Source organism: Caretta caretta, chromosome 3 (assembly GCF_965140235.1).
Source record: "Caretta caretta isolate rCarCar2 chromosome 3, rCarCar1.hap1, whole genome shotgun sequence".
Classification (NCBI taxonomy): domain Eukaryota; kingdom Metazoa; phylum Chordata; order Testudines; family Cheloniidae; genus Caretta; species Caretta caretta.
Window position 1 is genome coordinate 180,131 of NC_134208.1, and position 20,735 is coordinate 200,865.

At 41.8% G+C, this 20,735-nt stretch overlaps 1 protein-coding gene across 5 annotated transcripts in view; it reads right to left on the bottom strand.

The window, feature by feature from the left end:
• GPN1 (GPN-loop GTPase 1) overlaps positions 1-20,735 on the bottom strand; it is an 83,237-nt gene that overhangs the window by 58,751 nt on the left and 3,751 nt on the right. For 3 of the 5 annotated variants that reach the window (XM_075126236.1, XM_048846196.2, XM_075126235.1), the window contains exons 3-6: positions 9,259-9,296; positions 5,288-5,366; positions 5,090-5,184; positions 1,637-1,682 (exon numbers count right to left, since the gene is read on the bottom strand). In XM_075126236.1, coding sequence (XP_074982337.1) covers positions 1,637-1,682; positions 5,090-5,184; positions 5,288-5,366; positions 9,259-9,296 — 258 coding nt within the window. Of the gene's footprint in view, positions 1-1,636; positions 1,683-5,089; positions 5,185-5,287; positions 5,367-9,258; positions 9,297-12,580; positions 12,648-20,410; positions 20,451-20,735 lie in introns of all 5 variants that reach the window. The other 2 variants (XM_048846190.2, XM_048846192.2) reach the window with 1 other exon arrangement.

Here is a 20,735-nt window from a genome sequence, read left to right on the forward strand (position 1 = left end):
GTTCCCCTCTATTCGACATTGGTGAGGCCTCATCTGGAGTACTGTGTCCAGTTTTGGGCCCCACACTTCAAGAAGGATGTGGATAAATTGGAGAGAGTCCAGCGAAGGGCAACAAAAATGATTAGGGGTCTGGAACACATGAGTTATGAGGAGAGGCTGAGGGAGCTGGGATTGTTTAGCCTGCAGAAGAGAAGAATGAGGGGGGATTTGATAGCTGCTTTCAACTACCTGAAAGGGGGTTCCAAAGAGGATGGCTCTAGACTGTTCTCAATGGTAGCAGATGACAGAACGAGGAGTAATGGTCTCAAGTTGCAGTGGGGGAGGTTTAGATTGGATATTAGGAAAAACTTTTTCACTAAGAGGGTGGTGAAACACTGGAATGCGTTACCTAGGGAGGTGGTAGAATCTCCTTCCTTAGAGGTTTTTAAGGTCAGGCTTGACAAAAACCTGGCTGGGATGATTTAACTGGGAATTGGTCCTGCTTCGAGCAGGGGGTTGGACTAGATGACCTTCTGGGGTCCCTTCCAACCCTGATATTCTATGATTCTATGAAAAGGTATTTTTTAAAATGGCAGAACTTTTCAACTGAATCAAAAGAACCACGTTGTGCGCTAGCTACCTCTGTAGCTAAAGAGTCTTAGCTGTGTTACCCTGGCCCTGCCTTCCCTTTTCTCCCTCCTATTGCTTGTCAGACTTACCTGTTGTGTCTCATCTTATATTGAGATTCTAACCTCTGTGAGGCAAGGGTCATTTTTTAAATTTTAAGTGATTTAGGAACATAGGTCACTTTCAATTGGATTTGCGGTTCTAAGTCACATACATGCTTTTGAAAAACCTAGCATCCAGGCAGAACCCCACAAAATTAGGATCTCTCTAGACTGAGGTTTCACAGCAAAGTTTGACAGCTTGATATAAGAGAGGGAAACATAAGACGAAAAGGAAGGAGTCTGGCAGTTTCTCCAATTTAGAGACAATTTCCTGTAGAACAAAGCTCTTCTCTATTCCACTCAGTCCTACTCTTCCATTTTGATACCAAACATGATGACACAACTAGCATTCTTCAAAAACATTTAATGGATTATCTAATTGAAATGCTACCTTCACTTTCCTAGATTTGATCACTCCTGTCAGTTACCTTACGGCTGAGCTTAACTGCCTTTACCTTTTCCACATCAAAAATAAGCCTCCTATTCATAGATTTTAAGAACAGAATCAACCATTAGATTATCTAGTTTGACTTTCTGTATAACACAGGTCACAGAGTTTCACCCAATTACCCTGTATTGAGGCCAAATTGCTTGTGTTGGCTAAAATAGATCTTCCAGAAATGCATCTAGTTTTGATTTACACACTCCAAGTGATAGAGATTCACCACATCCCTGCTTTCCAATGGTTAATTGCCCTCACTGTTAAAAATCTGTGCCTTATTTCTAATTAGAATTTATCTGGCTTTGACTTCTGGCCATTGGTTCTTATTATGCCGTTCTCCACTAAATTAGAGCCCTTTAGTAGCCAGTATTCCTCCATCCATCTCAGATGCAATGATGTCCTTGCTAAGGAGAGGTGATGACACTATTATAAGAGAAGTCTAACAAGCATCTTGTTCGCTTGGACACTGACAATAGATTCTACTTACCTTGTTCATGGCCAAAATAAAAGGTAGTTTTGTTTTGTACAGAATACTGAAAGGAGAGAAGAGGAGCAGTCAGAAAAGTCACCTAGACTTCAATAAGACATAGATTAACATATTTCCACATTAAGCAGGAGGCAGATAGGCCTGCATATAAAAACCAAACCCCAAAACTGTGATTTTAGTAGGAAAGGACACTTTACTCTGACCAAATTAAAGTGTAATCTTTCACTCAGATCACCGAGGACCAAAATAGAAAAAGGAGGTTATAAGCATCTCTCTGTAGAACAGCAATTGTCCTGTGTGCATGGCTGAGCTTGACTGATGTTTTCCTATTATTTCAGCTCTATTTGTTATTAACCTTCCTTTTTTTTTTTTTATTTTATTTTGACTCAGGACTTTTATCATGGTTGAGATATTTGTGGACTGACCTATGACCTCAAAATACATACAGACCTGCAGACCCAACTGGACATATTTTTGGATCCATGAACTTTGAGGCACAGTTACTAGAAAGGGGAAGTTCTTTGTTTAGGAATACAGAATTGATAAACTGCATCAGACCTCAGGTCTACCCAGTTTAATATACTGTCTCCAACAGTGGCCAGAACCAGACACTTCAGAGAATGACATAAGAACAGTGCAGCAGGTTTATGTGGAATAATCTATCCCCCATATAAAACTCATCCTCATCTCTAATAATTAGAGATTGGCTTACGACCTGAAACACAAGGTTTAATATCCCTTTCAAAATTCGTATAGTTATAACAAAAATTCTGAATATTCCTATTAGCCATATAAATAACCAATCCCTTTTTGAATTTTGTTAAATTCTTAGCCTCAGTGACTTCCTCTGGCAGTAAGCTACATAGCTTGATTACATGTTGCATGAAAAAGTAGCCCTGGAGTGGATATCAGCCAGTTAACCTAAAAGACAAACCAGGCGCCCTAATAAGTCTATGGTTCTCATTTAAGATTTGTTGAGCATTGTCCTTAATGAAATCTGCTTTATATTCCTGGTTCAGCAACTTCTATTTACTGTGGTTGTTCGATTTTTATTTCCATTTTAATGTCTTATTTTCAGTCATCATAAAAAAAACTTTTGCAAAAAGGGGAATCTTGCAGCATATTCAGAAAACGGTGGGTGTGACATTTTTTGTACAAAGTATGCCTTGTGAGTATCATTCTAAAAGTCTTAATCTCCTAGACATTAATATCTCGTTGAATTGTATGTGCTATCATTGTATGTGAAGTTATAAAGTTTGACTGTGTATGTGTTACTAAAACATGTTGTGGGGTTGAACACACCCACAAGTAGCCTTTCAGGTAAAACAGTAAAAAGGCCAAACAATGTTAATGGCTTATTAAGGAAATGCACACAAGCACAAGAATTAACCCGGAACTGTGTACAATAAAAACCTCTCAGAGATAGCACTACACAATGGGAACTGTTTGACCCGGGTCACAGCAAAAGAGCTTTCCAACAAGTGAATAAAAGATATAAAAGGGAAAAAACGACATCATAAAGGGACCTCGCTCTCCCTACAACAACACAGCTGAAAATATCTGCGAAATAAAGACTAAACGGGGGAAATGATGATCCCAGGCTAAGGGATTTCTAGCCTGTGTATAAAAACCTGGGAAACCCAAGCTGCAAAGCCAAGGCAGCTTGTGTCTTAAAAATCTGCTAGCCTGTTTATCACTCAGGATAAGAATTTGCTAATTCATATCCTACCTATCCAGTATGTTAAACTCAGTTTGCTGTTTTGTTTATTTACTAGGTAATCTGCTTTGATTGGTTTGCTATCACTTGAAATCTATACTTCTGTTGTTAATAAACTTATTTTATGTTTTAATTCAAACCAGTGTGCGTTAAACTAAGGTGTCTTGTGGTAATCAAGCTGAGATTTTCCCAAGTGTGCATGGTCCTCTTCACATTGAGGGAGAGGAGGACTGGGTGTTAAACCCATATACTGGCCAAATTTGATCAGGGCAGGATGGTCCTGATCTGGGGTCCTAGGCTGGAAGGCTGGTGGTTAAAAAGCCTGCATATGATTGCAGCAAAGTGTGTCCCTACCTGGGTGAATGCTGGTGAAAATGCAAGCTTGAAGGGCTTTACAACTTGTCACAGCAGCACAGTGTGAGGGGGAGCCCAGGCTGATGGGTCAGAGGGCTCAGTGGTACCCCAATTCCAGGTGGCACTCTGGGGGGAAACCCATCACAGTGGGATTCAAGCTCAATCTTTTCCCCACCATACAGGGCCCTCTGTAAAGAGCACACTACCGTCAGCTCTCAGGAGCTTTCCCCCGGTACTGTTAGCCCCATTTTCCCTGAGGGATGCAGCTTTCTTGATGGGTCATGAAGACAGAGAGTTCTGTCTCTGCTGATGCTTTGTGTGTACAAAAGATCTTCTGCACTTTCCACAGTATGCATCCGATGAAGTGAGCTGTCGCTCACGAAAGCTTATGCTCAAATAAATTGGTTAGTCTCTAAGGTACCACAAGTACTCCTTTTCTTTTTGCAAATACAGACTAACATGGCTGTTACTCTGAAACCTGCGCAAACTGAATGTTCCTGTATCTGGAACTAAAGAGGAAGACAACATGGCATTTCAAATAACTCTTCCAGGAGGCGACGAATGTGTGAACTGCTGTGGCTACATACTCCAAGGGGCAACGATGAAGCATCCTGACAAGATGTCAGTAGATGCAACAATTTCTTTGCCACTTTGTCCAAGATTACCAGTAGTACTCAAACATCATTGACCTTGACAAAAAGCAGACCAGATGCCTTTAATGAAAGAACTACTGAGTATCCTGGCTAGCAAACAAAATATTTCTGCCCTCCCACCATTAGCATAGGACTCTTGCCTGGGCTGAGTTTGCAAGAGATCAGTATCTTGATGAAGAGCAGACATTATGACCTCTCAGACTGTACTGATTTCATCAGACACTCTGAGGACATTCTCCAGACCAGAGGAAAAGCTCTGTGTAGCTTGAAAGCTTGTCCCTTCCATCAACAGAACCTGGTCCAACAAAAGATTACCTCACCTACCTTGTCTTGCTCATATCATGGGACCAACACAGATATAACAACACTGCAAACAACTGATTTCATATAGCACCTCTCAACCTCTTCAAGAGGTCTCAAATAGTGGGGAGAGATATGGGTGGTACTGAGCCTTGTGAAAGTCCACAAGGGATTTTTAGGGGTGAGGAGCAGCTGCTTGTCGGAGTTCTCACAGGTCCTGGTTGAGAAGAATGATTGAATCTGTCAGTGTTGCACTGTTTTCTTTGGGTAAAAACATTGTGAGTGAGATATGAATGGTCAAATCCAATAACTTTGTTCCAATTTAAAGATCTTTTCAAGAAATGTGGGCTCCCTCATTTCTTTGTGAGGATAAGACAGACAGCATTTTGAAAAGATATACATTTGATTTCTGAACCTATGATTTCTTACCTGCAAGCATATAACATGTTAGACATAAAGGTGATAGGGTTGGTGCTGCGAGATGTGTCCATCACATAAACGACAACTGAAGGAAAAGTGGAAGCCTGAAAGAACAGGATAAAACAAGGTTTAGTGAAGTAAAACGTGTCATTCTGCAACCACCTACCCCAGCCAGCCTCACTCTGATGTTGTGCAAAAAACACTTACCAGTGCCTCAGTGATGATAGTGCCTGAGGCTGACCAGGTGAACACCTCAATCTGTCCTGGTGTATCAATAAGAACATATCTGTGAAGAAGGCAACCACCACAAACAAAGGAAGAATTAGTCAAAAGTAGGGCTGTCAAGTGATTAAAAAAATTAATTGTGTGATTAATCACGCTGTTAAACAATAATAGAATACCATCTATTAAATACTTTTGGATGTTTTCTACATTTTCAAATATACTAATTTAAATTACAACAGAATACAAAGTGGACAGTGATCACTTTATACAAATATTTGCACTGTAAAAATAAAAAATAGTATATTTAAATTCACCTAATACAAGTACTGTAGTGCAATCTCTTTATAATGAAAGTTGAACTTACAAATGTAGAATTATGTACAAAAAATAACTGCATTCAAAAATAAAACAATGTAAAACTTTAGAACCTACAAGTCCACTCCGTCCTACTTCAGCCAAACAAGTTAGGTTACAATTTACAGGAGATAATGCTGCCCATGTCTTGTTTACAATGTCACCTGAAAGTGAGACCAGGTATTAGCATGGCACTGTTGTAGCTGGCATCGCAAGATATTTACATGCCAGATGCACTAAAGACTCATATGTCCCTTCATACTTCAATCACCATTCTAGGAGATATGCGTCCATGTCATCAGCATGATGACAGGTTCTGCTAGATAACAATCCAAAGCACAGCAGAGCGACGCATGTTCATTTTCATCATCTGAGTCAGATGCCACCAGCAGAAGGTTGATTTTCTATTTTGGTGGTTCAGGTTCTGTAGTTTCCACTTCAGAGTGTTGCTTTTTTAAGACATCTGAAAGCAATCTCCACACCTCATCCCTCTCAGATTTTGGAAAACACTTCAGATTCTTAAACCTTGGGTCGAGTGCTGTATCTAGCCTTAGAAATCTCACATTGGTATCTTCTTTGCATTTTGTACAATCTGCTGTGAAAATGTTCTTAAAATGAACATGTGCTAAATCATCATCCGAGACTGCTATAACATGAAATATATGGCAGAATGCCAGTAAAACAGAACAGGAGACATACAATTCTCCCCCAAGCAGTTCAGTCACAAATTTAATTAACATATTTTTTTAAACGAGCAGCATTAGCATGGAAGTATGTCCTCTGGAATGGTGGCCGAACACGAAGGGACATATGATTGTTTAGAATATTTGGCACATAAATACCTTGCAAACAAAAGTGCCATGCAAACATAAGAAGCAGTCAGCAGTATCTCCCGTAAATGGAACAAACTTGTTTGTCTTGGCAATTGACTGAACAAGAAATAGGACCTAGTGGACTTGTAGGTTCTACAGTTTTATATTGTTTTGTTTTTGAGTGCAATTATGTAAACAAAAAAAAAATCTACATTTATAAGTTACACTTTCACGATAAAGAGATTGCACTACAATACTTGTATGAGGTGAATTGAAAAATACTATTTATTTTATCATTTTCACAGTGCAAATATTTATAATAAAAAATAATACAAAGTGAGCACTGTACACTTTGTATTCTGTGTTGTAATAGAAATCAATATATTTGAAAACGTAGAAAAACATCCACAAATATTCAATAAATGTCAACTGGTATTCTATTGTTTAACAGTGCAATTAATTTTTTTAATCGCCGTTAATTTTTTTGAGTTAATCACGTGAGTTAACTGCAATTAATCGACAGCCCTCGTCAAAAGCACAAGCTCCTGGTGATTAGCCTAGCAAAAAGATGGGGACAGCCAGATCATGTGAATTTTTGTTACAGCTCAGGGAGATTTCTCCCAAAGCATTCCAAGACTTAGGGCTTGTCTACACTGGCACATTTCTGCACGGTAAAGCAGCTTTCTGCCTCAAACAACCACTCTGCTCATTGTTTTGAACGCTGCCCTAGAGACCTACTCCCCTCCCCTTTCAAAGCACCCTTTCTCACAGCTGTTGCATGCTGATCTGCTCTGGGACACAAAGCAAACCATTAATGTGGAATGCTCTGTTGAACACAGGGGGAGGGAGGGAGGCAGGAAGGTGAGCGCATTTGATTGCTGTGCAGAGAGTCCAGGGAGGGAAGCTGGAGCTGATGTCGGGGTTTCCCCTCCCCCAGGATTGGCTGCTTCCTGCTGCTGTCTGAACTTAAAAGACAGCATGCCGACACACACTCTGTCCCCCAAAACATCCTGTCTCTCTCCCCACCTACATACACACACTCCCTGTCTCACACTCTCCCCTCTCCTCCCCCATATCCCTTCAGCTGAAAAGAAGCCCGCAACGTAGTAGGATGCCCATGTGTCACGGAGTCACCAGGTGATGCTCTGGAACTACTCCATACGAAGCCAGTCAGGACTCTGGGGGAGCCTCCTCTCTCTGAGCATACTGTCTCCAGGGCAAGAAGCTTACACAGCTTCGACCTTCCTGGGTCTGACCTCAGAATATTCAGCATCCCCTTTTCACACCGTGTGCTTCCCACAGCAAGTCTGCACTGGTGGTGCTCCTGGGGAAGCCAGAGGGCCCAGCACCCCAACTCTGCAGTCAGACATGTCTCTCAGCCAGGGTAAAACAGAAGGTTTATTTGTAGACAGGACCACAGCATAGAACAGAGCTTGTTATTACAAACATCAGTGACTCTCAGCCAAGTCCATCTTGGGAATCCTGGGCCAGATGCCCTGGATTCCTCCGCTTCCAGGTCCCCCAAGCAGATTGCCAGCCTCCAGCCCCTCCTCCTTCTCTCGATTCCCGGGCCAAAGGTGTCACCTGGTTGCACCCCCATCCTGGGTCTCAGGTTACATAGCTGCAAATAGCTGGGCAGTCTCATCTGCCCTGCGGGCCTCAGCAAAATCACATACCCAATTCCCACCACCTAACTATTGGTGCAGTACCCAGGGAAACTAAGGTCCACACAGTATTAGTATAGGACAGTAAGACTCATATGCAACATAGCAAAATGAATAAAACCCCACTTCGTCACACTACTGAACAATGGGATTGGGAAACCTGCATCATGTGATGCTGTGCCTGCCCCATGAGGCATTGCAAACCGCTCCCAAAGCACCCTGCGGCCAGTTGCACAGTGAGTTAGCTACCACAATGCACTGCTGTCTTTGCCATTGAAAGAGCTGCTAGTGTGGATGCGCTCCAGCATCACAAGGTGCACAGCATGGACACGCAACCGCGGTTTAATTCCAGCGTTTTAATAAAAGTGGTGTAACTTGTGGCACAAGAAACTTGCCAGTGTAGACATACCCTTAGGAAAGGACCTGAAAAATCTCCTGCACTGAAGGTGCCAGCAAAAGGTCATTACTGTTCTCTGCAGATTACATTTAAATGATAGAGTCAAAAGCATCAACATAACAGGTACTTAGACTGTAAACTCTTGAGAACAAAAACCGATTCCCTATGTTTACACATCATGTAGAACAATGGAGCTTATATGAATTGTATTAAGGGAGCTTTGCAATGAACAGACCTCTTCTCTAACAACTTCAAACTGTTAGCATTTGGACTATATCACAGAGGACATTAATTTAATTATCCATCAAATTCCAAGTCTTTTGTTTAGATATCATCAATATTGAGGGTAAAGGAAAACCAACAAGCAGGTGGCACTGAACTCTCCCCCCCACCATCCCATGGACCTTACAGAAGGAAAAAGATAAAATTACCAGTCTTGTACCGGGAAAGCAGAAGAGACGTGTACGACCAGGAGAATGAGTCTCTGAATTATTCTCCTCTGGTTACTGGAAGCTTGTGGTTCTGCTTCAAGCTGTAGCTCTTTTCTCAAGCACGACACACCTAAGTAGCAGACTGTTCCTACACCTGGATATATACAAATCTTTCACAGCACAAGACTGATAATTTCAGACAGCTTTCCTCAAGTAAAGACCCTGTACTGGAACTCTTTCAAGTGGCTTTCCTAGAGGGATTTCAGAATAGTATATTCTTTTGGAATTTACTCACTGAGATGTGTTCTGCCGCTTTTCAATAAACTTCATCACCTGATTGGAAAGAAAAGGAATCAATAATAGGCTTTTAATTTAGATCCAGTACAAAACAAAGACTATGCTCTTTATTCAGAGATAAGCTTTAACTTCAAATTAAGTTGTTTTGACTATATATGTACACCAAGGAATGCTAAAGTTAAAAACCCAAGCATTTAAAAAATATAGAAATTAACTGTTAAGAGAAAGTGGATAAGTACTCAACCATTGCATAACTAAAATCAACCTTAACTCTGCCCATATCATAATTAGAGAAATTGTACAAGGAAGGCAATCATTTCCCACTCTTCATTAAGAGTCTCATCTTGTGTGATGTGGTTTGGTTCAATGCCTCATTGAAGGTCCTCAGCATTTCACTAGATCAGGTCCTGTGATTCCAGATGGAAGCCAGTTTTCAAGATTCATTAGACAGAGCTAGCAAGTCTCCATATACAAGCGTCAGATGCCCAGAAATCAGAGCACATACATGAAAAGGACAGAAAGCAGAATGGTGTCAAAGCAGAACACATAATATCAAAGACAAGTATGTATGAAAATTACACAATTGATGTTCTGTGGTGTGCATTTTCTATACTCTACACACAACGAGAAGCTGGCATCTCTCTGGGAGTAGAGCTAAGGCAGACTGGCTACTTTACCATGGAACCTCCAAATTTTCAAAAGTTTGGGTTTCTTGTATCTTTAGTCTTAACTCTGAATATCCTGGGTTTCTACATGTTAGAGTTAAAACGTACCCAACATTCTGGAAAGCTAATAAACTCAAACCACTGATATATGCCTGCAAACTTAACTTCATCTTAAAGAAGTTCATTGTGATATAGCAACATCTTAAATATCTTTAACTTAAAGGTAGTATTTTGTTGGAGGTTTTTTTTTAAAAAAATAAATAAATAAAATAAAAAATTCAAGGCTTAGGAGTGCCACCATATCCTGGCTATTGCTAGATATTACAGCCCTACGGAAGCTAATAAGAACATAAGAATGGCCATACTGGGTCAGACCAAAGATCCATCCAGCCCAGTATCCTGTCTACCGACAGTGACCAATGCCAGGTGCCCCAGAGGGAGTGAACCCAACAGATAATGATCAAGTGATCTCTCTCCTGACATCCATCTCCACCCTCTGACAAACAGAGGCTACAGACACCATTCCTTACCCATCCTGGCTAATAGCGATTAATGGACTTAACCTCCATGAATTTATCTAGTTCTCTTTTAAACCCTGTTATAGTCCTAGCCTTCACAACCTCCTCAGGCAAGGAGTTCCACAGGTTGACTGTGCACTGTGTGAAGAACTTCCTTTTGTTTTAAACCTGCTGCCCATTAATTTCATTTGGTGGCCTCTAGTTCTTATGTTATGGGAACAAGTAAATAACTTTTCCTTATTCCCTTTCTACACAACACTCATGATTTTATAGACCTCTATCATATCCCCCCTTAGTCTCCTCTTTTCCACGCTGAAAAGTCCTAGCCTCTTTAATCTCTCCTCATATGGGGCCATTCCAAACCCCTAATAATTTTAGTTGCTCTTCTCTGAACCTTTTCTAATGCCAGTCTATCTTTTTTGATATAAGGAGACCACATCTGTACACAGTATTCAAGATGTGGGTGTACCATGGATTTATATAAGGGCAATAAGATATTCTCGGTCTTATTCTCTATCCCTTTTTAAATTATTCCTAACATCCCATTTGCTTTTTTGACAGCTGCTGCACACTGGAGAACTATCCACAATGACTCCAAGATCTTTTTCCTGATTAGTTGTAGCTAAATTAGTCCTCATCATATTGTATGTATAGTTGAGGTTATTTTTTTCCCATGTGCATTACTTTACATGTATCCACATTAAATTTCATTTCCCATTTTGTTGCCCAATCACTTAGTTTTGTGAGATCTTTTTGAAGTTCTTCACAGTCTGTTTTGGTCTTAACTATCTTGAGCAGTTTAGTATCATCTGCAAACTTTGCCACCTCGCTGTTTACCCCTTTCTCCAGATCATTTATGAACAGGTTGAATAGGATTGGTCCTAGGACTGACCTTTGGGGAACACCAATTACTCCTCTCCATTCTGAAAATTTACCATTTATTCCTACCCTTTGTTCCCTGTCTTTTAACAAGTTCTCAATCCATGAAAGGATCTTCCCTCTTATCCCATGACAACTTACTTTACGTAAGAGCTTTTGGTGAGGGACTTTGTCAAAGGCTTTCTGGAAATCTAAGTACCCCCCTCGTCCACATGTTTGTTGACCCCTTCAAAGAACTCTAATAGATTAGTAAGACATGATTTCCCTTTACAGAAACCATGCTGACTTTTGCTAATGAGCTGCAGTTTCCCCAATTTTCCTTTGCTTCATACTGCTTTGTAGAGTTTATATACAAACTGCAGTGTTCTCATTTCTCCGCTGTTTTTCTTACTCTGCATAGGATTTATGATGTACTTGTCAAACCATGCAAACTTCATACGGTAACTATCTTGTTACTAAACTATGTTCCAGATATTAATCATGTTTAACTGTATTACTGTAAATATTCAAAACTTCACATTGTTTTAGCTATAGGATTCAAAGACGCTTCAAGGAAAATTTTGAAAATGGCTGAATTTTTAAGCAAACTTAAAAATGGTTAGGCGAATTGCCTTCAAACATCCAAAAAAATAATTTAAGAAGGAAACACGCACAAAAATACATTTCCCAAGCAAAGTTACAAGATAAGAGAATACAGGGCTTAGACTGTCTGCTACTCTATGTTTGTACAGTGCCTAGCATTATGAGCTCCCATTCTTGGTTGGTCCTTTGGCACTACCATAATAAACATGATTAATAACAACAACAACAATCAGGGGACATGGCTGCAAACACATCTATTATCTCTCCATAACGTTTTCCCCGCTCACTTTAAACCAGGTCATCAGAAGTTAGGGAGAAACACATCGCTGCAGTATTGCTGCTTTCTATTTGCCAAGTGGAGCGGGCAGAGGTGCCAGTTGTTTGCACCCTTCCAGTCTGTACCCCTGAGACATTTTAGTCTCACAGCAGCAAATCCCTGGATCAAACTCAATTTAATATTACTCAGTTTACTAGATATGTGGTTCAATGCAGCAGACACACTTACCCTGCCTCAAAGCAATTACTTTTTACTGCAGCTTCTAACGTCTCTTCTCAGTGAAACTATGCCCTCTGCAATTCCACATGTGGAAGAGTGCGAAACTGGCTTGTAAATTACATGCTGCCTCTTACTAACATACAGCACAGCCTCATATAATAAGAACAAAGAGCTTGGTACCTGATCAAATCTTGTAGCAAAGAGATTGAGAGAAGTCACTATTCCACCATTTGGGCCCAGACCATATCTGCACACACAGCTCAGAAAAGCAGAAGGTTATAGAAATATTAATAGGCTTTTTTCCCAAACCTGGTACTACTTGTTTGTTTACAGAGTCCAAGAATATGCTAGACACCTAACAGTAACAAGTAAGAGAAAAAGCCCCTGCCTTGGAGAGTTTACAATCTAATTTCCTAGGTGATGTAACCAAATAAACGATAGGAAAGGACAGTGTTTTCATCAGTACATTGTAAAGAACTTTACATCATTATTCCATTTTTCATATGCGAAACTGAGACACAGAGCAGTGAAGTGACTTGCCCAACATCACCCAGCAGGCCAGGAATTGTCCCAGTCCAGTGGTCTCTTCACTAGGCCACACACTTGCTTTGCGTTTCTGTAGCAGGGTGCTGGTGCAAAAGCACCTAATTAGCCCCTGCACAGTCAGCTCCAATCAGGGGAAACAGATTGGGGCTGATGGAAAAGGCCTGATGCCGGGCTGAGGATTGGCAACACCTGCTGGCCTGACAAGCCAAAGGCTATAAAGACTGGGAGGGAGCCAGAAGGCAGGGGGCAAACAGGGAGAAGTCAGTCAGGGAGGGAACTGGAGGCCTCCCAGCTGAAGGCTGGCTCTGCCTGTAAAGGAGATTAATCCTGTAAAACTTGTACATAGATGGACACTGGTGGTGGGACGAAGTTAATAAAGACATGGGTGTTGCACAGCCCTGGAGCCTCTCTGAGCCTTATTGGGAGGGCAAGCGGGCCCCAGGAAGAGGGGCGGGTCATGCACCCTGTTACAGTTTCCTAACCACTCTTCTGTCCATTTTGTTACAGTGGAATGGGGATAACGGCCATGCTTAGAAACGTCTGAAGTGTGTAGCTGCTAACAGGGTCAGTGAGAGAAATCTTGTACATGGTCTATGTCCCAAAATCTTAACAGTTGTTACATCGTTGTTACAGTAATTTTAAGCATTAAAAATCCAAAGTCTGTCTCTCTCTCCTTCTCCAAGCTCTTCCCAACCATTCCCTGAAACATTTTGCCTTCCCATTGGTTCCAGCTCACTCTGCCCTTCCCATGTCATTAAGCCATTAATTAATGCTGCAGAAGCCATTACCATGCAAGAAGTTCCTCCTTGGAGCCGACAGGAACCCGTCTCATTCTTCCCCAGGTTCTTTCCAAGTGGGCCACCTCCCCACCCTCTCCCGAGCCCCTCAACTCTTCCCATTCCACCTATCCCCATTTATGCCCTTCCCCCCAAACCTTTCCCCCATTCTTTCTCCCAGCAAGCATCCATAGGTCTTTTTTTTCATTCAAATATATTTTGACTACATTCCCCCCCAAATGAAAAAAAAAACCCTGAAAGAATTAAATTTTAGCAAAATGTCTTCAGATCTTTTTTCAGAGGAACAGCCGTGTTAGTCTGTATTCGCAAAAAGAAAAGGAGTTCTTGCTCTAAGGTGCCACAAGAACTCCTTTTCTTTTTTCAGATCTTTTTGAGTTTTCTGGCCTAGACTGAACTCAAATTGACACTGGCTGAGTGGGCTGGGATCAAAGACTACTGCTTATTCTTTTGAGGTGCAGTGAAATTTTCCTTGCTTCAAACTCCTTTTGCTCCTCGGTCCACGTATGTTCAGCATAATCCATTTAGTTCATGAGCATTAGGCACATGCCTACAATGAGATATAAATGCGCTGATTTTTTGGTCCCCCAAAAGGCTAGGGGTATCATGCACTTGGCAGAGGTAACTCCTGAGTGACTGAGACCCTGGTGTTATGATCTCAGCCCTAGTTTGATCCTTATCTGTATGCAAAAATACAATGGCAGAATTCATTGTTAGGATATAGATATTCAGGCCTGTCTGTAAAGGCCTATACTCTAAGAATTTAGGTGTATTCTTATCACTTGGCTAGTGATAGAGGTATAAAAGAAAGAATCAAAACCACTGTCTGCCAGTGTAAGGGCCTTCTCTTACTGTGACAGTTTGTGGCCCTGTGCTTAGGCTCAGGCCTTTGGCTAAGCAGCAGAGGCAGCCATAAGCTGGGAAGCGAACGGTCACATCCTCACATTCCAAACTAGTCACATTGAAATAAGGTGCTATTGGGCTGTTAGGCACTATCAGGACAGGATTGTATTCCTATCACCTCCAGAGAAAGGGAAGTGCCTAGAAAATGTAAAAGGAAACTTAGTTTGATCGCATCCTGTCTGGCAAGAACTCACTTATCAATAGCTGGGATGTGAAATCCTCACTTCTGTATTGTTTTGTCATTATAGTTCCCACTTTGCTGTTGTTTGTCTGTATAATCTCTGTCTCGTTCTGTGATTGTTCCTGTCTGCTGTATAATTAATTTTGCTGGGTGTAAACTAATTGAGGTGGTGGGATATAACTGGTTACATAATCATGTTACAATATGTTAGGATTGGTTAGTTAAATTTCAGGAAAATGATTGGTTAAGGTATAGCTAAGCAGAACTCAAGTTTTACTATATAATCTGTAGTCAACGAGGAAGTGACTGGGTGGGGGTGGGCATGTGGGTGTGTGAGATGGGAACAGGGAATGGGGGTAAGAAAATTGGAATCATGTTTTGCTAAAGGGGGAAATGGGAACAGGGAATGGGAGTAAGGAAGTTGGAATCATGTTTGGCTAAGGGTAGGAATGGGAACAGGGACACAGGTGTAAGGCTCTGTGGTGTCAGAGCTGGGAAGGAGGATACTAAGGAAGGAAACTGGAATCATGCTTGCTGGAAGTTCACCCCAATAAACATCGAATTGTTTGCACCTTTGGACTTCGGGTATTGTTGCTCTCTGTTCATGCGAGAAGGACCAGGGAAGTAAGTGGGTGAAGGAATAAGCCCCCTAACATTCATGAACCCTAAAATCTGTTTTTGGTCTTTTTGGGTGGGAGGGAAGCTGTAGGTGAGGAACCGCTTTGTGAAATGACCAAAAATCTGGATCACTAACCCTGTCCCACACCCCCATTGAGGCATAAAAATGTTCAAGGCTATTCAAGTAATTGTGCAGATTTTAGAGCACTTGAGAGTCAAACTTCAAACTGAAAGCTAGTATAAAAGTTAACTATAGCAGACCTGGCAGTCCGCTATACTGTACGCTACAAGCACTAACTCTAACTCATCGATACCTACACTATTTCATACCACCATTCTTCCCAGAGATCAAATATCCATAATAAAAGATCAGGCAAATAATAAAAAGCCCATCAAGTCAGGTGTTCAGTCTCCAGTAGTGATCAATGTTGGATGCTGTAGAGACAGCTATAACCCTCTCCTTGCACCTAAATCCCAATTTCCATCTGAAGAACATAACATAAAAACGGCCATACTGGGTCAGACCAAAGGTCCATCTAGCCCAGTATCCTGTCTTCCCACAGTGGCCAATGCCAGGTGCCCCAGAGGGAATGAACAGAACAGACAATCAAGTGATCCATCCCCTGTCGCTCATTCCCAGATTTTGGCAAACAGAGGCTAGGGACACCATGGTGAGGCCTCATCTGGAGTACTGTGTCCAGTTTTGGGCCCCACACTACAAGAAGGATGTGGATAAATTGGAGAGAGTCCAGCGAAGGGCAACAAAAATGATTAGGGGACTGGAACACATGAGTTATGAGGAGAGGCTGAGGGAGCTGGGATTGTTTAGCCTGCAGAAGAGAAGAATAAGGGGGGATTTGATAGCTGCTTTCAACTACCTGAAAGGGGGTTCCAAAGAGGATGGCTCTAGACTGTTCTCAATGGTAGCAGATGACAGAACGAGGAGTAATGGTCTCAAGTTGCAGTGGGGGAGGTTTAGATTGGATATTAGGAAAAACTTTTTCCCTATGAGGGTGGTGAAACACTGGAATGCGTTACCTAGGGAGGTGGTAGAATCTCCTTCCTTAGAGGTTTTTAAGGTCAGGCTTGACAAAGCCCTGGCTGGGATGATTTAACTGGGAATTGGTCCTGCTTCGAGCAGGGGGTTGGACTAGATGACCTTCTGGGGTCCCTTCCAACCCTGATATTCTATGATTCTATCCCTGCCTATCCTGGCTAATAGCCATTGATGGACCTATCCTCCATGAAGTTATCTAATTCTCTGTTATAGCCTTGGCCTACATCCTTTGGCAAGGAGTTCCACAGGTTGACTGTGTGTTGTGTGAAAAAATACTTCCTTTTGTTTTAAGCCTGTGGCCTATTAATTTCATTTGGTGACCCAAGTTCTTGTGTTATGAGAAGCAAATAACACTTCCTTATTTACTTTTTCCAAAATAGTCATGATTTTATAGACATCTATCATAACCCCCCTTACTCATCTCTTTTCCAAGATGAAAAGTCCCATTCTTATTAATCTCTCCTCATATGGAAGCCGTTCCATACCCCTAATAATTGTTTTTGCCCTTTTCTAAACCTTTTCCAATTCCAATATATCTTTTATGAGATGGGATGACCACATCTGCACACAGTATTCAAGATGTGGGTGTACCATGGATTTATATAGAGGCAATATGATATTTTCTGTCTTATTATCTATCGCTTTCATAATGATTCCCAACATTCTGTTCACTTTTTTGACTGTCGCTGTACATTGAGAGGATGTTTTCAGAACTATCCACAACCCCAAGATCTCTTTCTTGAGTGGTAACAGCTAATTTAGAACCCCTCATTTATATGTATAGTTGGGATTATGTTTTCCAAAGTGCATTACTTTGCATTTATCAACACTGAATTTCATCTGCCATTTTGTTGCCCGGTCACCCAGTTTTGTGAAAACCTTTTCTAGCTCTTTGCAGTCTGCTTGGGACTTAACTATCCTGAGTAGTTTTATATCATCTGCAAATTTGGCCACCTCACTGTTTACCCCTTTTTCCAGATAATTTTATGAATATTTTGAATAGGACTGATCCCAGTACAGACCCCTGGGGGACACCATTATTTACCTCTCTCCACTCGGAAAACTGATAATTCATTCCTACCCTTTGTTTCATATCTTTTAAATCAGTTACTAATCCATGAGAGGACCTCCCTCTTATCCCAAGACAGCTTACTTTGCTTAAGAGCCTTTGGTGAGGGACCTTGTCAAAGGCTTTCTGAAAATCTAAGTACACTATATCCACTGGATCCCCCTTGTCCACATGCTTGTTGACACCCTCAAAAATTCTAATAGATTGGCGTGGCATGATTTCCTTTTACAAAAACCATGTTGACTCAACAAAAATGTTCATCTATGTCTGACAATTTTGTTCTTCACTATAGTTTCTAGTTTGTCCACATGCTTGTTGACACCCTCAAAAATTCTAATAGATTGGCGTGGCATGATTTCCTTTTACAAAAACCATGTTGACCCAACAAAAATGTTCATCTATTTTGTTCTTCACTATAGTTTCAACCAGTTTGCCCAGGGGGGCGGGGGTGGGAGAGAGCCACAGATGTTTGGGGAGGGAGGGGAGGGACCAGGCCGGGTGGCATAGGACCCCCGTTGGTGCTGGGGGTGGTGGAGGGGGAATGGACTGGCAGGGGCTTCCTACCCGGCTCCACATCCCTGCAGCTCCTAGGCAGCAGAGGGAGCAGGGCAGGAGCTCCACTATTCCCACAAAAAGCACCAGCTGCGGCAGATCCCATTGGCTGGGAACCGCAGCCAATGGGTGCTGCAGGGGCGGAGCCTGCAGATGCGGACAGCATAGAGACCGCCCCCCCAACCCCTCCATCGCCTCAGAGCTGCAGTGGGGCCATGTCAGTGGGAGTTAGGGAGCCCCTGACCCCGAGGTAAGCGTCCTGTCCCCACGCAGCCTCCAACCCCCTGCTCCTAGCTCTGAGTCCCCCCCACACACACCCAGACTGCTGCTCCTGGCCTAGGGGCAGCCCCTGAGCCAGCACCAGCTGCTGCATCAGTCACAGAATCCGTGACAGACTCGCAGCCTTCGTCATTGCTAGTCATTTGGTACAGAAGATGATTTAAATGATAGGTTACAAACTACAATTAGTAGTTCTGCAATTTCACATTTGAGTTCCTTCAGAACTCTTGGTGAATACCATCTCATCCTGGTGATTTATTACTGTTTAGTTTACCAATTTGTTCCAAAACCTCCTCTAATGACACCTCAATCTGGGAGACTTCCTCAGATTTGTCATCTAAAGAGAATGGCTCAGCTTTGGGAATCTCCCACAAATCCTCAGCTGTGAAGACAGATGCAAAGAATTCATTTAGTTTCTCCACAATAGCCTTATCTTCCTTGAGTGCTCCTTTAGCCTCTCGATTGTCCAGTGGCCCCACTGGTTTTTTAGCAGGCTTCCAGCTAAAAGTAAAATTTTGCTATTAGTTTTTGAGTCTTTGGCTAGCTGTTTTTCAAATTCTTTTTTGGCCTTCCTAATTATAAATTTTACACTTCATTTGCCAGAATTTATGCTCCTTTCTATTTTCCTCACTAGGATTTAACTTCCACTTTTTAAAGAATGCCTTTTTGTCTCTCACTGCTTCTTTTACTTTGTTGTTTAGTCATGGTGGCACTTTTTTGCTTCTCTCTTTTTTAATTTGGAGTATACATTTAAATTGAGTCTCTAGTATGGTGTCTTTAAAACATTTCTATGCAGCTTGCAGGGATTTCACTTTTGGCACCGTACCTTTTAATTTCTGTTTCACTAACTTCTTCATTTTTGTGTAGTCCCCCTTTCTGAAATTAAGTCTTAATCACTAACCACATACCCCACCAAAACTACTAGTCACACCTAAACAATAGCTAGGAGTCTAACCTCAAGTACTCGTTATCCACACTTGCACTACGTACAAATGTTAAATAATCCACATCAAAAGCCTTACTTCATTTTCATTTATGAAAGCCAGACTTTAGTATTCTTACCAGGGTGCCAGCTCTGGACCCTGCACAGGGACTCCGTCTTTTACATCAACTATTGACCAGTGGGAGAGAAATCTGAAGCCCTCTCCACACTTTCCATTCTTGTTTCTGGAAAGAAGCAGCTGTTTTACCTCTTCCCAAACACCCCTTCAGATCAGGCCACTGTGGTACTGCAGGGGCACTCTCTCCCCTCCATACTCTAGTTTTAATTCCTCCTTCCAAGCAAATAGCTCCACTCATGTTAATTTCACTCTGCTGCTGCTTGAAAAAAATCACTGCACTGCAAGAGACTCTAGAACCGTGGCCTAAACATTCAAGAAGATAGCAGCGTTTCAGCCTATGTTCGGTAAACAATATGGAAAGTTACTCTTCTAAACTACAAGGGATAGAAACTTCTTTAAAAAACCCACTGCTTAAATCCTGCAAAAATTGATCCTTTAGTCTCCCTCACTATGGAGAAGTAGGAGGGTGTTTGGTGGGGGTTGTTTTTTTTCCCTTAGACACACAGAATTGGGTTTGCAGGCTGGCACGACCAAAGAAGCGAATACCTGCTCCTATCCCTGTTGCTTTTGAGAGGGCAGAGAACTGACTGGGCATAAAATCACTGGCACAAAGTGCAAATCTTCATTCCCCAAGCACTACAACAGTAGGTCTGGGGCAGATATTACTACAGGAAGGAAACAAATGATCTAAGTGGCATGACGGCCTTATTACACATTTTCATTCTAACTTCACATCCCAGGAGCAGCCAACAAGCAAACCAAAGCCCTCATTTTCCAACCTACCCAGCCCAACCAGTATCCTGTGTTAAATTCTCACTGTCTCTGGCTACATTTTACCCATGAGCAACCCCAAAACAATTCTCTCTGTTTTGCCCAGTGTACAGAGATGGTCGTCTGTGTCTGTAGGAGTTGAGTATGCAGAGGTGATCTTAAGCAAAGGAAAAGGATACTGTTTCATGACTTCTTTGTACTTCACTGTGTCTCTGATATCTAGAAAACAATAAAGTGATAAAGTAACAACTGAATAAATTTTAATAATGTGATGAGAGGGGAAAGACAGCTCTCCAGGTGTAAGTATTCCCCCTCCCCTCCCTGCCTCAATGAAGGAAGCCAGTACATGTGGGACTAGTTTCACAGAGGACTTTAATGCTTCATCGACACTAGCCACCCCCACCATACTTGTAAAACATCACATTGATACACGAGACCTCCAAATAGTTTACATGTTTGATAATCACCGTTCGTATTAGATTTGCTTTCAGCAGGGCTAGATCT